Consider the following 18386-nt stretch of genomic DNA (forward strand, 5'->3'; position numbering starts at 1 on the left):
TAAATGAGCTTCTGTTCCTTCTTGGGCAGGAATCTCATTACGTCAATCGGGTGGAGACAATTGAGTCCTCAGATCTCGGCGATGAGATTCTCGGTTTTGGCAATGGGAATTTGTTCTATTTTTACTTTTGTATACTAGGGTGGCCTTTAAAAATGGCACCCTGACTGTGGGACATGCCCCATCAATTTTTGTTTTAACTTAGTCCCAAGCAATACGATGGAGAAAGCTGCCGTTGGGGCCAGTGGCTTTAATGTCGCTCTTCATGCCCACCACCACACTGCAGCAAAAAAGCTGTTTTCATTACATTGAATGCACAATATTCTGTAGTGTGATATCTCTTTAAACCTTTGTACTCCTGATAATCTTGGTTTTGTGTCCCTAAGTTACCAGATAAGATTAGTGCATCTTCTCTATGAACTGATATTCTTCCTAATCTAAAACTGAATACAATATTCTAAATGTGGCTAATTCCATGATTTATTGGATTTAGCATTGCCTTTCTGTTTTATTACTCCCATATATTTTTTAACAGTTTAATACCACCATACAGAGCTATGTATCTGAACTCTTACATTTCTCTGCCCTCTACTTCTTTAAAGTTTTACCAATTATGAGTATACAAATTAAGAGTAGAAGTAGGCTAATCAGCCCTTGAGCCTGTTCCTTTATTCAATAAGATCATGACTCATCTGATTGTGGCCTCAACTCCGCATTCCACTTCACCCCAATTATGTTTGACTGCCCTTTTAGTCAAGAATCTATCTATCTTTGCCTTAAAAATATTTATTTATTTACCCTGCCTCCAGCACTCCCGGTGGAAGAGAGATCCAAGAATTCACAACCCTCGAGAGAAAAAATTTCTTCCCATCTCTGTCTTAAATGGAAACCCTTTATTTTTAAACTGTGTTCCCTAGTTCTAATCTCTGTCACAAGGGGAAACATCCTTTCAGCATCTACCCTGTCAAGTCCCCTCAGGATATATGTTACAATAAGATCACCTCTCAATCTTGTAAATTCTAATGGATACTCTGATTCTTATTCATTCCAAAGTGTATTACCCCAAATTTCTGTGCATCTGTTCAGTATACTAACCTGTGAACTTGAGAAGTCAGCTGTAATTCTCTTAGCAATTATATATAGGGGATTTTGTCTGAAGAATTAAATTGTATAATTAAATTATATTGTCCAATAAGTTTGATATAGCAAATGATACAATCTGATCCTGCTCACCTATAATCCCTACTGATTCTGTTCAAAGCAAAAGTGAACTCAGACTAGATCACATGACTCCTTTCCCTTCCAGTAATGCCATGCTGATATCCCTTAAAGGGATATTACAACACTACTCTTTCAAGTTGCTTGCATTGTAATTACACTCCTAAATCTGGTTTGCAACAATATAGTAAGAGTTTTAACAACACCAGGTTAAAGTCCAACAGGTTTATTTGGTAGCAAATGCCATTAGCTTTCGGATCGCTGCTCCTTCGTCAGATGGAGTGGATATCTGCTCTCAAACAGGGCATACAGAGACACAAAATCAAGTTACAGAATACTGATTAGAATGTGAATCTCTACAGCCAACCAGGTCTTAAAGATACAGACAATGTGAGTGGAGGGAGCATTAAGCACAGGTTAAAGAGATGTGCATTGTCTCCAGACAGGACAGCCAATACACATCTCTTTAACCTGTGCTTAATGCTCTCTCCACTCACATTGTCTGTATCTTTAAGACCTGGTTGGCTGAAGAGATTCGCATTCTAATCAGTATTCTGTAACTTGATTTTGTGTCTCTGTATGCCCTGTTTGAGAGCAGATATCCACTCCATCTGACGAAGGAGCAGCGCTCCGAAAGCTAATGGCATTTGCTACCAAATAAACCCGTTGGACTTTAACCTGGTGTTGTTAAAACTCTTACTGTGTTTACCCCAGTCCAAAGCCGGCATCTCCACATCATTGCAACAATATTGTCAGAGTTTCAGTTACTTTGACTGTAGCACTGATCCCCAAGACTGTTGTAGGGCAAATTGAATGACTGGTACTATCTTAACCTTAGGCAATACAAAACTCACGAGGCAGATATCTCTGTATAAAGACGTAACATTTATGCAAAGAGAAACAAGCAGCTGCAAGGAAATCACCAAAAGGGTTGAGTAACTCTGAGATAGAGCAACAGAATCTCTCAGATGAATCTAACGTATACAATCAGAAACAGATCAATTATAGTTTTTCTTATCAATCATTCCCACTTTATATTAGCTTAAAATCAATTATAAAAATCAATAATAATCCCTGACATTCACCTCAGCCAATCGCATTTTACCATCCCCATCCAGCATAATGATATCTCATTCATCCATTAAATCCGGACGCTAACTTCTATCTTGGCTAAAGTCACTTCCTTGTTGCCTGGTTACCCTAGACACTTACTGCAGGGGTCAAAGTGGACATTCTCACCGGATCATTGCCAACTGGACAGACATACGATCCATCGTCCAGGCACATTTCTACCCTAAGTCTAGACAATGAATACACCTATTCGTAACTGTTGCAATATGTGTTCCCACACTAGAAACTTTCTGATGTGAATTTTGCTAACTACAGGGTTCCCAGGCATTTGGTTCTGAATTATTTACCATCATTACCTTGTGGTAACCTGCTTTTGACTGAAGCGAACAATGATTTATATAATACTGAAAATACATTAAAATATCAGCATTTATGTTTTAAAATCATAATTACTTGTTTAATTCTCTTACTGCATTCACATTTGTGTAAACTATTCTTTCATTTGCTTATTAACTTGTTTCAAGAATCATTTAACTCTTTTCTGGTAATTCTGTCAGTGCCTTATGTATTCTGTTTAAAAACCTTATTAACTGGTTAGAAATCTCCTACATCACAGTCCATCTGTGACTCCTATTCAATGATTGGGTAGGATAAGATCAGGATTCAGAACAACTAATGCTATTTGTGCTGCAGTCTACACAGGAGACTTAAAAGCAGAGGGAATATTTATTGAAATATTATTCACTTGTAAGTGAAATTGGAATCCTCGGTGTCAATCATTAGATAAACCTGCACTTGAGGCATGTTGGTCACCATACAGTTGTTTAGTCTCCAAATTTGAACTCTCTGATTTCTGATCATTTCTAAAATTGCTGAATTAAAGAAAATTAAAATTTGAATTTATATAAAATCTTTCATGGCCTCAGTGCATCCCAAAGTACTTTACAGCCAATTAAGCACTACATTGTAATCCAGGTTACAATGTAAGAGAACTCTGACAACAAGTTGCCTTGAACAGTAATTAAGTTTGATACTCTGTTTTAGTAACGTTGGTTGAGGGACAAATGTTGGAGACTGGAAGGACTCCACTGATACTCTATGAATAGTGCCATGGGATTTTTTACATCTACTTGACAGGACAGGCAGGACCTTGGGTTAACATTTTATTTGAAAGTCAACAGCCAGGATTTTATGACCTCGCTTGGGGGAGGCTCGTAAAATCCTGCCTAAGGCCAATGGAGAATTCCATTCTGTAAGTTGTGCCCTCACTGATTTCAGGGCGGGCGTGGCGGTAAAATTTCGGCCAACATCTCTAATAATGCAGCACTCACTCAGTACTGCACTGAAATGCCAGCCTACATTAAATGCTCAAGTCTCTGAAGTGGCTTTAAGTCAGAACATTCTGATTCAGGTAAGAGTGCAACTAATGAGCTAAGGCTGACACCTGAATTAGTCAGCAATTTGTTGGAACTGAGGTAGGTTCTTTACTTGACCACAGATAACCATTAGGAAATAATTTTTCTGGTTTTGTTTTGATATACTGTTCTGATTTTATAAATTAAGTACCTCAGTCTTTCACTGTCACTGGTTCAAAATCCTGGAACTCCCTCGCTAACAGTATTGTGGGTGTTCCTACACCATATGGACTGCAACAGTCACCTTCGCAAGAGTAATTAGGGATGGGCAATAAATGCTGGCTTAGCCAGCAACATCCACATCGCATGAAAGAACAATAATAAAAATTACAGCCAATTGACTTTACCTTTATAGTGGACCAGCACAGATTGTTACATCATAACAACAATGTACTGAAGTGTTTGGGCTCATCCTGATCAATTATATTTTACATATATTTCTCTCCAAAACAATAGAGCAAACACCAGGAGTGTCGATAATGCCAGAGTTGTCCATGATGCCAGCATCTGCAAAGGGAGATTTGAAGGAATGCTACTATAATCTGAATGATGAAAACTTCTGTGATAATTTGCTATCACGAAACATCACAAAAGAGGAATGTTGCTGTACTGTTGGAGTTGGTTGGGGTGACAATTGTGAAGTTCACCCTTGTCCCATGATAAACACAGGTAAAATCATTCTCAGGACTTGTATTTACACAAATTATTCTGTTGAAATGTGTACTGTTGGATGGTGTTGAAGTGCTAGAAGTTAAAACCAATGATAAAATGTTATCTTTTAACATTCCTTGATAATAGTGGTTTTAACTACAATGAATATTTGAACGATATTTAATACAAGTATTAAACTAAGCAGCTTTCAGTCTATTTTTCCAATGAATGCGATAAAATAAGGTCGTCATACAGCTGTATTTTGGAGTTAAGTTTTAATAATATTTCATCATTTTCTGAAAAGAATAGCACTCTTAGGAAGTCAGTCCTGCCATTTAGATGCTTTAACTTAAGGCTGGTAGATGATAGGGAAATATTGTATAGTGGGAATGTCAGAAAATGACTTAGCCCAGAGGAATACAATGTACAGAGGTACAGAGTGTTCAGGAAAGAGGCATTTTAGGAAGATTAAAGAAGCTGAACACATGCCATTTGGTAATCTGGTTGATTACCTTTACTGTGAAAAAGACCAATCTAATAATAGGTAAATTAAAAGTCACGAGGTCTGAATAAGAAAGGCATGTGAAAAAAAAGATTATTTTAATGAGATTTTTAATATTAACCAAATATACATTGGAATAGTCAAATGGTTCAGAGTCTGAGTTGGCAAATGTAATACATGATCCATAACTAGGATAGCTGCAAAGAGCAGTGCACATCCTAACTTAATAAGGGTACATTACCCCAGATAACACACCAGAAATGGAAGAAGAGCCACTCTTGTAAGGATAGCAGACACAGGATGATCAGGTGAATGGGTGTGTTCAATAATACTTCATTAAAGGGCAATGAAATACTTAGAAAAGCAGATTGCTCAGGATACAGGATGATAATTACCCAGTGGTCAGTCAGCACCACTTTCAGGATGTGTCTATGCATACTACAGAGCCAGCAAATAGGATTCCCATCTCATTTTATTGTGACAGCAGGACAGTGAGACTATCAATTATCTTCATATCTGATCATATCATATTCAAAACATTTATTAGTCAAAACAGCATCATTAGTAATTGTTCTCCTTGCTTTAATTCAGATGAATATAATGAAATTTGTCCAGATGGCAAAGGATTCATTCCATTTCAGATTGGTTCTTTTAGCTTTGGATCACAGAACTATGGAGGTGAGTCTTAAAATAGCCCAAATTAATTGATTTGACAGCAACTGATCTTATTAGTGAAGTTCTGTACACATACATGCAACAATATTAGTACTGGGAAATTAGATAACTGGCTGGATATTATGCTCCCTCAGCAATGGGTTTTCAAGCAAGAAGCCTGTAAAATGCCATGAGTGCCATGCCCACTGCCTACCCATCTGCCCCTGTCCCCATCGTGATTTTACCAGGGCTGAGCAGCATGAAGCCCACCTGCCCGTGGGCCAATTGAAACTCATAAGTAATCAATTAGCAGCTATTGGTGGTGCTGACCAGAGATTTGCCACCATTTGATCATTGCGGTTTGGTGTGGGTAGGTGTGCAGGTGCTCCATAAAATCCAGGCCAATGTCACATTTCTGGGAACCCAATGCCAACATCAAGCATTCACACATCAGTTATTTCACAGCCAGCCACAAACTAAAAATTCTTTCATTTTGTCAAATAATGGTTGGAATTCTCTGGCCGTTTACACTAGTGGGAATTCCTGGTCCTGCCAGCAGTGCACCCCCTGTCGTGGGTTTCCAGGCGGCGTCGAGTGGCTTCAATAGAAAATACCATTGACAGCGGTGGGACCAGAAGATCCCGCGCCAATGAACGGCGTGTCTCCTCCTACCGCTGAGTAAAACACTGAGGGGAAGCTAAAGAATCTCACCCATTAGTCAAAATCAGAATTGTACTTCCGACTGTACTTAGCTCACACAGAGCTCACAATAGGCGATTGTTGCAGAACGTGTGAAGAAATTACTTACTTTGCCCAACACCACAGGTCACCTGAACTCTTGTAACATTTACTTTCTGATATCACAAATTTATTGTCACACTTCAGATATAACACTTTAGGTATAACACTTTGTTGGTTGACTTACACCTCTGGATAGCTTTGTACTCATTACTGACGATTCCGGTCTGAACTTAAACGAATGCTTCTAAAATAGTGTGCTTTTCTCCACCTATAGATGCAGATGAATGTGCAATGTTTGAATCAGAAATATGCAAGAATGGGCATTGTGTAAATAATATAGGTGACTATGCCTGTTATTGTGACACAGGATTTTACTATGACAAAGTGAGGCTGGAATGTGTAGGTAAGTTTGAAATATTAGCATGATTATAGTGAAGTGTGCCTACAAATGTTTGTTTGTTTAAAACTGAGTGTGTCCAATGAACATGCAGTAAATGATTGTCTAATCTCTTTTATAAGCATTCCCAAAGTAATATAAAGTCTATGAGCAAAATCTAACCAAAAAATGGCAGTTTTGTGTCCGGCAAGAAAACCAGTGTGTTTCTCTCCACTCTGCCAAAAGAGATCAAGGGAGCGTATTTGATGCCGTCATTCAGTGGAGCAGGGCCTTAACATACCGGCAGAATGCCATTGCCCAGCGATCAGGGCGCCATCTTTACTGGGACTTGCCCCTTGCCACAGGTTGGCACTGCCAGGTTGGCATGGCACCAACCTGGCATTGCCAACCTATGCCAAGAGGCAGTGCCAAGGGCATTGCCAGGCCACTGTCTGGCCATGTCCCTCCCACCCAGGGGCTATTCTTTTATGACCCTGGAGAGACCTCCACGGCAGGTTCATGTCTAGATGGATCTATTGCAAATGGTGCCAGTGTAATGTCATGTCAGTGCCTGCTGAATATCTGGTGAAGGGGAAGTCCCGGAGAGAGTGCTTGCTAATGGTATACTAATGCATTAAAATGAGCTTTCTGCGGTCCTGAGGCATGTTTCACTCCACTCCACCAGCAAGGGCCAGTAAGATCGGAACTCGGAAACTCTCCGGTGCAAATTGCGCTCTCCAGGTTTTGAGTACATGTCACCGTTCCCATAGACAGAGTGTGCGGGCTCAAAATCGCCCCGTATGTTAAATGCTAAGGTTGATTCCACAAATCTAGTGGGAAGCAACACTCACATGGTGTTAACTGATGGGTGTACAACCTGCAATTTTTCATCCATCCATTATAGGTGTTGAAAATAGGTTGTGCACCTGTAGGTTGTGCACCAATGCAGTGCAATCCTCGAGTGCTGGTCCCTCCTGGGAACATGCAAGCACTAAATCGACCATCCAATTTTAAAAACTGTCCATTAAAATAACACATTTTCTGTTTTGAAGGTAAACTTACAGAAAAGAGTCAAAGTTGGAAGAATGCACACACATTATTTACACACAACACAGCTTGCATTCTATACTTTAATTGCAATAATGTAAAAAGATTTGCAACCAATAGACAATTGCATAAATGATTTTTCGTAATCATTATCACCTGGGGAAGGTGCTAAATAACTTGTAGAGATAGGTAAATGTTAATGTATGATTCTAAAGGATTAACTTATTTCTTTTTATTTATCATTATTTCTTTAGATATTGATGAGTGTCAGGATGAAAATACTTGTGTGAATGGAGAATGTGTCAATACACCAGGATCTTTTAATTGTTTCTGCAGCCCACCACTTACACTGGATGTAACGCGTAAAAGATGTATAAATGGCACAGAATCAGGGGGTAAATATAAGTTCCCATGCTATTTGTACTGTTTTGATAATTATATATTTATTCCAAGTTGCTAGAAAATTAAGAGAATCCCTCACCTCCTCCCCCACTCTCCATCAGTACTGACAACTCTCCACAACCGTGTTCTTAATTTGATCTACACGGTCATTAAATCATAAATACCGCAGCTGAGACAAATCATCTTCATTTGAAGTTCCCGTGTATGCACAGGTTCACTGGCTGCAGGTATGATTGGATTGACCCACTAGGAAACTTGCATTAAAACAAACTTTATTTGACAATGCATTTAAAATATAGCAAAAAGAATGAGCATAACTTTTACCAATTGAAATACCTAAATATGACAAGGTGTAATTCTTAACAGCTAGCGATCTGTATAGTTTCAATGTAAGCAATATCCCCACAGACATACATCCTTCTTCAGAATCAGTTAACACAAAAATGGATATGCTCATGTAAGTGCTATGTTTCCAGCCTTTTAACCCCACTGGACAGATACAAAAAGACACCTGTCTTCTGACTCCCATACAGCAGCCTCCAGAGAACGATCCATCCCCAAATAGCGGAACCTCAGAGAAAAAGATGCATTTTCTGGCAGATCCTGGTCTCCAAATCCAGAGAGAGAAAGAGCCACAGAAAGAGAGAGAGAGAGAGCTACCTCCCCCTAAGTATCCCAAGCTGCAACTGAGCTTATTTCTCTATGCAAGCATAGTCCTGCCCAGTTACATGATTTTTCCTGTCAATCAACCTAATCAAGCCTTACTCTGAAAAACCTCAGGGAAAATAAATTAAAATAACAGAATTGTATTAGTCCAGATTAAAACAAACACTTTAGCAATTAAGATAAAATATGCTGCTGCAGTAACAATAGGGGCTACCGGTTACAGACAAAATGGCACCAGTTAAAAGAACTGACTGCTAAAACAAATCCTGCACAAGAAACATGACACAAATACATTTCTTAAAGGCACAATATCATCACACACTGCCTCTCCCATGTATTGGAATTTACAATGGAAATAGTTGACACAGAAGTGTGGCATCAATGCACAACAGAAAATTATGGTTTATGGAAAGGAAGTGTGTGCAGACATAAGGGCCTGAATTTTATATCTGGGGTACACCTGAAGTTGGCATGGGTGTGAAACCCGCTGTCACCCAAGATCTCAGCCAGAATTTTACATTGCTCTGGTGGGCGTGCACGCAACACAGAAGCGTATAAAATCACGCAAAATGTCAGGCATGTGTCGCAACGACATTGCGCCTGCATCTGATATTTCGGTCAGCGGGCGCAAGTTGACCATCAAGGAACCAATTTAAATGAATTAAACAGCAATTGACTGGGATTTTATGTTGCCCATCTATCTTTACGGTTGGTGGATAGGCCAATTGGCAAGGCAGCCTCTAAATCTTAGGTGCAATATCAATCCAGGGTGGTATGAAAGTCAGGTTCAAATAAAATTAACAAGTCTGTCTGGAGATTGACGTCTGTATATGATTGTGCTGCCCGGACACTCATGGCAGTTTTTCCACTGGTAGTTATTTTTTACAAACTAATAGCTCCATCAGACAACTCTGCAGTGGCTGTCCCCCAAGCTCCCTTTTCTTGCTACACGCCCTCCTCCCACCTTCCCTCATAGTGCTCAGCCTTTCACAAAGTGTGTTTCACATTGGATGGCTGTTAATTAGCCAGTCAGCGTAATACTACAAGGGTGAGAGCAGGTTTCACATCCATGCCAACATTGGGCACACCCCAAAAGTAAAATTCAAACCCAAATCTGACATTGTGGCCTAAAATTTGATAACGCCTCACAATTTTTGCATGTGTTACGATCCTCATGGATAAATTTTAAACCAAAATTACCAAATTTATTGAATGGCCCCCAAATGAAGAAATTACCAACATATTCTACTTTCTTGTAACTCAACACAAATCAGAGTCAACACAAAATTACACATGAATTAACAGGAGAATGATATTTCAAGTAAAAAAGTAAATTCCGCTTCAATTAGATACATCTTACATAGCGATAAGCACCCACACTCATGTGGCACCATAAGCGGTTCCAAATTTCTCTAACTCAGCCTCAATTGATATAGCCCTCGAGTCACATGCACTGGCAGCTATATTCCATTTGAGACCCCCGGAGATGGTCATTACCCACACAGCACACTGCTATAGAACCTCCTTAGCTAGGTTCACAACAGTCTTGATGGCACAGATTCCACAGTGACTTCTTTATCTGATTCCTGCAGTAAATCTTGTTGAACATTCTGCTTGTTTCTGTCAAAACTCAAGCATAGCTGCAGATTTATCCAATTCACAATCTGTGCTCCAGCCCTGTCTTTTGTTTTCTGTCCTGTTTAAGCATCCTATACACACACACAGTTCCTTGTAAATATGTCTTCTCAACTGCAGCTCTCTTTTGTGAGTGACCACATGGCTTCTATCTTAAATCCCTGTAGGTACTGCTTCCTGGTGAAGGATTGTCAGGTCACATGGACCATGTTTTCTTCTTATCCAATAAAATTATGGTTGATCCCTTTACGATGCAGACTTTTAAAATGCCTTTTCAAACATTCTCTAAAACAATTAGACTCCCTGGACATTTTAAAGAAATTACAATTTTTCCTGACTCTACTGCTTCTGGGTAAAAGACTATGACACAATCACATTCTGAGTTGGAAGTGCACCTCTCATCATGTTTGTATAGACATTACAAAGGCTTCCAGGTCCTGTACTTGAATTAGCGTTAGTTCCTTTGTATATTAGGGGAGGTAATGTCTAATTAGATGCCCCCTTTTTAAAATCGAGCTGCCCTGAACACAGTTGCCACTGTGCTGGAAAAGTTGATCTACATGCAGCTTAATAAGTGTGTTGGTTATAATTTGCACTCCGCTTATATCAAAGGATGTAAAATTTCAGGCAGCACACCACATTATTCTGACGTCACTTGCTCATACAAGGCCTCAAAGCATGGACCCTCACAAGCTTTACCCTTTTTTTTGTGTTCAACAGTAACCTGACCAAAGATTTTAACTTGTTTTGAAGATAATCCTGTTGATATTAATTACATTCTTTAGTTGACTCTGAAGAGGTAGACACATATCTAGATATATGCTGGCAAGATGTGAGTGAGGATGACATCTGTAACAAACCTTTGAGGACCAGATCAACAACGTACACTGAATGCTGCTGCTTGTACGGAGAGGCCTGGGGCTTGCAGTGTGCCTTCTGCCCCTCCAGAACATCAGGTAAGATATTATTATTATTTAGGGCGGCACGGTAGCACAGTGGTTAGCACTGCTGCTTCACAGCTCCAGGGACCTGGGTTCGATTCCCGGCTTGGGTGACTGTCTGTGTGGAGTTTGCACATTCTCCTCGTGTCTGCGTGGGTTTCCTCCGGGTGCTCCGGTTTCCTCCCACAGTCCAAAGATGTGCGGGGCTAGGTTGATTGGCCATGCTAAAAAAATTGCCCCTTAGTGTCCTGAGATGCGTGGATTAGTGGGTAAAATATGTAGGGATATGGGGATAGGGCCTGGGTGGGATTGTGGTTGGTGCAGACTCGATGGGCCGAATGGCTTCTTTCTGAACTGTAGGGTTTCTATGTTTCTATTCAACGCCCATATTGAATGTAAATGCCAAGTAATTACTAAGGGCTAAATTTTGATTTCGGGGGGCAATAGTGTATAGTGCAGTCCATTTTGTATCTCTGCTAGTTTTTATTTCCATTGAGGCTTCATACACTCAAGATTAGTTCACCTGTTCTTTTAATTCCTGGTCTCCCAGAAACATGTGAGGCTCCTGATAAATGATAGATGCAGTTAGGCCAGAATTTTCCAGGGAAAGGAATTGACAAATGGACAGGAAACAGACAGTCTGAAAATATGGGTCATTTTCAAGTTGGCAAACTGTAACTAGTGGGATACCATAAGGATATAGAATTAAAAAATTGTCAGTCTGCAAGGCAGAGTGATTATAGATAAGTTAAGGCACAAGTAAGTAGTTTGGCAACATTAGCAAAGGCCTATTCTGCTTTAAGAGATTACCTTTTATGATAACTTGAGCACCTGCTTTATTCCAACAGTCCATGAATCAGATCCTAAGTGGTCTACAAGGGATACAATGTTAGCTTGCCGACATACTGATCACTGATACTAACAAACAGGAACACTCTATGTGACCCAGTAGCCATATTGAAATGTCATCATGCGTGTGGTTTTTGTGTCAGAAAAAATGTGACTTCTTTCAAACGTCAATACAATATTTAGGCCATGCGATCAATAGCAAAGGTTTACACAAGGCACCTAAGAAGATGGAGGCTCCATGACCAATGAATGTCACACAGTTAAGATCATTCCTAGGGTTAATTAATTATTATGGTACATTTGCCTGGAACCTAGCAACTCTACTTAAGCCATCATATAGTTTGTTGTGCACAAAGCATGGCAATGGACACCAGAGTGCAAAAAAGCACATCAGTCAGTCAAAGAAGCCCTGAAGAAGTCAGAAGTGTTGATATATTTCAATCTAAAGTTACCACTGTGCCACTTGCCTATGTTACCTTGCCGTATGGAGTTGGAGTGGTGGTGTCACACATACTGTTATCAGGGGAAGAAAGATCCATAGCTTACGCGCCATGTACTTTGATGAGTGCTGAATCAGATTATGCCCAGTTGGAGAAAGAGGCACTGAATATTATCTTTGGAATGTGGAAATTTCACCAATACCTCTATGGTCATCACTTCACATTGCGGACAGACCATTGTCCCTGAACAACTATTTTTGGGCCACATAAATGTATTCTATCTCTTGCCCCAAGCAGACTTAAACGATGGTCATTAATATTATTATGCACCTTGAATTAAAATCGTATGTTTCCAGAAAATCGAGTTGACAGTATAGGGTGGATGCTTGTTATGGGGGATGAGGGTAATAATTCCTCCAAACTTGCAAGAAAGATTGTTGGAACAATTACATGACCCAGGGATTATTTGAATAGGTACAATTTGCAAGGAGTTACTTTTGGTGGTCTGTACTAGATGCCCACATCGAGGAAATGTACCAATCATGTGCGCAGGTAAAGAATCCACCACTGTTATCCCCATTACATCAGTGGGAATGACCTAAAATGCCTTGGCAACATTTATGCATTGACTTTGCAGGTTCATGCTTGTCATTAAGGCACATTCCAAATGGCCAGAAGTTGTTAATGAAGTCAGCAGCTACAAAACCAACCAGTGAAAAGCTTGACATTTTCACCAGATTTGGAAAACCAGAACAAATTGTGAGTGATAATGGACCACAATTCATGGTTCAAAAGTTTGGAGATTATTTGAAGATGAGAGGTATCCAACACATAAAATCAGGACCTTACCACCCATCAATGAATGGATTAGCCAAAATGTTTGTCCAGTCCTTGAAGCATTCACTGAAAATCTTTAAGGACCAAGGTTCATTAAATCACATCTAAACATTTTCTTAGCGATATATCGCAATATCACACACATGCCACTCAGAGTTCCCCATCTTTGCTTCCACTAAAGAGGAAGTGGAGAACTACTTTTGATCTACTCTTACTGCAGGAGTCACCTGAGATAGTAGAACGCAATCAGCAGTCGCAAATTTTGAGAAGGTAATTCTAAAAGACATTTGTTTCAATAAAGAGAGCAAGTTTTGGAGCGCAGCTATACCATTAGCAACAAGTGGGTTCCTGCAACTGCATTGTCTCAAACTGGCCCTATCTCCTATACAGTACAAACTGAAGATGAACTAGTGTGGAGACAACATGCCGATCAGTTGTTAGCTACAAGCATTGATGTACCAGTATCATGTATGCCAAAACTACTTTGGGATGAACCGCTGTCCATACCATCAGATACGGTAACTATGACTTTGAATCAATCAGCAGAAACCGAGATTGCTGAAGAATCACTTGCTACTACTAGTCTTCCTTCTGCAAAAGAGACTTACTCCTTCCAGAGTAGAGACATCTTCTGTAAAACCGGAGAATACCTCTAAGGTCAAGAACAACCAAATCCTTGAAGTGCACAGGCAACCGGTGGGAAATCCACCAGTGAGAAGATAATTGTGGATCCAATTCCACATTGGAAATCCTGACCATAGGATGGTGTTTCTGGACTATATTCAAAGCCAGGTCTATCACGGAGTCCAGTTGATCCATCACCAGATATCCTAGGAATATTACAGAGCTGTACAAAATCATCTAATAGAACCATAGAAACCCTACAGTGCAGAAAGAGGCCATTTGGCCCATCGAGTCTGCACTGACCACAATCCCACCCAGGCCCTACCCCCATATCCCTACATATTTACCCACTAACCCCTCCAGCCTACGCATCTCAGGACACTAAGGAGCAATTTTAGCATGGCCAATCAACCTAACCTGCACATCTTTGGATTGTGGAAGGAAACCGGAGCACCCGGAGGAAACCCACGCAGACACGAGGAGAATGTGCAAACTCCACACAGACAGTGACCCAAGCTGGGAATCGAACCCAGGTCCCTGGAGCTGTGAAGCAGCACTGTGTTACCGTGCCGCCCATCTAATGATGCCTAAAATAAAGGCAAGCAAGTAAGAAGGCATTGCATGTAGCTAGCAACTGATCAGCATGTTGTCTCCACACGAGTTTATCTTCAGTTTGTACTGTGTGGGAGATGGGGCCAGTTTGAGCCAATGCAATTGCAGGAACCCACTTTTCGCTAATGGTATCGCTGTGCTTCAAGACTTGTTCTCTCTATCGAATAAAGCATCTTTCAGAATTATCGCCAGTGAAACACCCATTGTATTGTTACAGTCTCCCTCCCTGGGGACTCACAGATCTCTCAGATCCTTTCCTGTTCTAAAAATCTGGTGCTTAACTGTCTCCAGCAGCCGTCATTCTTCTTGCTCCTCCTCACAGTCCTAGCAGTGCCCACTACTGAGCTTTGGCATTGCTGGGACTGCCAGAATTACTGGCCAATCTTTCAAGGCAGAGCCTTCCACCCACTGACGGGGGCAGAAGCCCCACTCTTACCTGGTTTAGCTTGCCAGCAGCATGGCTTTCTTCTGAATGTTGGCTTTCCTTCATTGGGGGATGGAAGTAGTCCACCTCTCCATAATATCCAGTCCATAGTTTCACCTCACTGCCGCACAGTTACACTGCTGCAAGCCTCATGTCAAAATCTAACAGTTTACACTGACTATGCAACCATGAAAGCTATTCAACTATAACATCCGCATCAACCAAGATTTCACGACATGCATGGCACTCAACAGCAAGAGCTAACTGAGGGGGGATGGAACTGCCACTGCTGAGACCGTGATTAGTAGTGAAAACTATTGAAGATGACAGTATCTTCATACCTATTGCTTCTTATGACATCCCACTTCCCCCTTGTCATACAAGCTCTTCTGATTTACAAGCTGTATGCATGCACTATTTACTCCCTCCATCAGCTTCCTCCACTACTTCACAAGAGATTTATGCTTGTGTCTTTTTCCTTTCAGCTAGCCAGGAAATGTAGGAATACCAACAAGATAGTGGATACAAAACACCATCATTTAATTTCACACTTGCAGACTACAGCTCAGATACTGGCACTTGGCAGATGTAGAGATAGATTAGAGGTGGGATCTATATGTGATGGGACATCAGACTAAGTATGCTGCAGTCGAGGCAAGGAACAAGGATAGTGCAGATGCCAGCTTTTCGCTGAAGAGGACACAGAAGAAGGGTGGAATTTTACAATCCCTCCCATTTGTGAGATTTTCTGTTCCCACCGTAGTCAATGGACTTTTGAACAGCTCGCCGCATTTTACTGCCCCATATTAGAATGTTTACATTTCTACCTACCAACAAAGCTCAAAGATAATTTGTATTCTATTTTCTTTCAAAGTTCCACAGAGTTTTTTTAAAGACAATTGAAATTTCTCTCCCTTTTCTATCTCTATCTCTCTCTCTCTTCCTCAATCTTATGAGTAAGTAATTAGCATGTTTGCCTTTCCTAAAACTCAACGAAACACAGATAATGGAGCACACCAGGATGATAGGGAGTGGGATAGCTTGATCTTAGTTTCAGATAAAGCTCGGCACAACATCGTGTGCTGAAGGGCCTGTTCTGTGCTGTACTGTTCTATGTTCTAATAATTGGAAATATTTAGTGGTTTCATGTTTGCTAACAAATGTCAACTGAATGTTATACTTTTATAAAAGAACTCCAATTAAGATGACAACGAGAAAGAAGGTTTGTGGCAGGAAGTGTATGTGCCTATACAAGATTTATATATTACAAGTTGATCTCAGTGTCATGGCAAGTAATGTATTCATTCAGAGTAAAACTTAGAAAAAATAAACAGTTGCCAGACACATTTTATATCAAAGCTATCATAATTGGACAGCATATTGGAACTATCATATTTTGACAACCAATCAGCTCCAGCACTGGATTGTTTGTGTTATCAGAGTGGACAGTTTTTAATGCCTTCTTATTTGCTTTCTTGCTGCTTGTCTTTTTTTATTTACTGATTTTTTTTCGGCATCCATACAGATGATTTTGCACAGCTCTGTAATGTTCCTAGGATATTTGGTGATGGATCAACTGGGCTCCGTGATAGACCTGGGTTTGAATATGGCCCGGAAACACCACCTTATGATCAGGATTTCCATCGTGGAATTGGATCCTATGACAATTATCTTCAGCCTGAATATAGGCCCTATGATTCTCAAAGTGAGCTAGAATATGGACCAGGAGATCCCTATCTTGGACCAAGATTTGGACAAAGAGATCCACAACCTGACTCAGGATATGAACTGAGAGATCCACTTCTTACTCCTCAATATGGTCTGACAGAGCCCCAGTTTGGTGAAGGATATGGATCAAGAAATCCACAACCTAGGCCTGAGTATGGTTCTCAAGGATATTCACGCACTCCACAATACCGTCCTCAAGAGCCTGGGAGAATTCCGTTGTTTAGTAGCAGTGACAATGGTAAGCTGAGATTGGTTTTTTTTGTCACAACTAGACCTTTTCCTGTGAATGAATGTGCTGAAGTTATAACATTGGCTTTATCCACAAGGAACATGTATAGATTTTACCCAATTGGCAAAAATAGCTCAAAATTCGAGTTCTAGGTGTGTAGATCATTAAACATCTTTGAGCAGGTGCAATTTTACCTTGCACAATTATTTTACTAATAATATGCTCCATTGTGACTTAGCAGAACTGAACTTGACGTAACATGAAGGCACTGCTCAGAATTTTAATGATCTTGCTTAATTTTGGTTACATAAGATGTGATTTGATAGCTCAAATAATTGTTTTTTATATATTTGTGATGGGATGCAGACAGGCCAACTTTTATTGTCCATTCCTAACTACTCTTAATGTGGTGGTGAGCCACCATCTTGAACTGCTGCAGTCCATGTGATTTAGGTTCACCCACAATGTTGTCTAGGCGACAGTTTCAGGATTTAGACCTAGTGGTGGAGTAGTGTTATATTTCCAATTCCTGCCCCACTGATGAATTTGCTACAGCAAATTCTCATTATCCCTTCATAGAACCATAGAATCCCTACAGTGCAGAAAGAGGCCAACTGGCCCATCAAGTCTGCACCGACTCTCCAAAAGGCCATCCAACCCAGGCCCTCCCCTCCATTCTACCCCATAGCCCCACATATAATACCATGGCTAAACCACCTAACCTATAACCTACACATCTTTGGACTGTGGAAAGAAACCAGAACACCTGGAGGAAACCCACGCAGACACGGGGAGAATGTGCAAACACCACACACAGTCACCCAAGGCCGGAGTCAAATCCGGGTCACTGGTGTTTTGAGGCAGCAGTGCTAACAACTGTGCTACCATGCCGCCCCTCATTAGATATATCACTAATTATTTCTTTTAATTTATTATAGATACTCCATGGGTGATCATAGTGCCAGTGGAATTGTTTTGCACAGTGCACACGAAGTGTATAGTTGTGGCATTGTTAATACTCTTACATAGCAACCCACATGATTAATTTAAAAATTCTTCTCGTACACATTGTCCTGTGCAGAAAATAAATAAACATGTTGGTATGATTTGCAGAAAATGTTAAAAGGTTGGAAATAATTAGAAATAGCTGTCACCTTTTCAAAAGACTGTATGTGGAAATGAAGTGACAACCCGAAAAAGCAACCCTCATGTGGAGGCATAAAATATTCTGTAGCACTCCTCTGGCATCCTATTTGAAAGATGCTGAAGTGAATGTGCTGCTGTACATTTTCAATAAGAAGTTTAACAACACCAGGTTAAAGTCCAA

General features: G+C 40.4%; 1 protein-coding gene across 2 annotated transcripts in view; it reads left to right on the plus strand.

Moving 5' to 3' along the window:
* The window catches only part of LOC144507289 (latent-transforming growth factor beta-binding protein 2-like), a 447226-nt gene that overhangs the window by 420092 nt on the left and 8748 nt on the right, over positions 1-18386 (plus strand). Inside the window, exons 29-34 of one of the 2 annotated variants that reach the window (XM_078234343.1) lie at positions 4158-4370; positions 5446-5532; positions 6524-6652; positions 7927-8067; positions 11161-11331; positions 16628-17068. In XM_078234343.1, coding sequence (XP_078090469.1) covers positions 4158-4370; positions 5446-5532; positions 6524-6652; positions 7927-8067; positions 11161-11331; positions 16628-17068 — 1182 coding nt within the window. The remainder of the gene's footprint in view (positions 1-4157; positions 4371-5445; positions 5533-6523; positions 6653-7926; positions 8068-11160; positions 11332-16627; positions 17069-18386) is intronic. The other variant, XM_078234344.1, reaches the window with a different exon arrangement.

Source organism: Mustelus asterias, chromosome 18 (assembly GCF_964213995.1).
Source record: "Mustelus asterias chromosome 18, sMusAst1.hap1.1, whole genome shotgun sequence".
NCBI classification, from domain to species: Eukaryota; Metazoa; Chordata; class Chondrichthyes; order Carcharhiniformes; family Triakidae; genus Mustelus; species Mustelus asterias.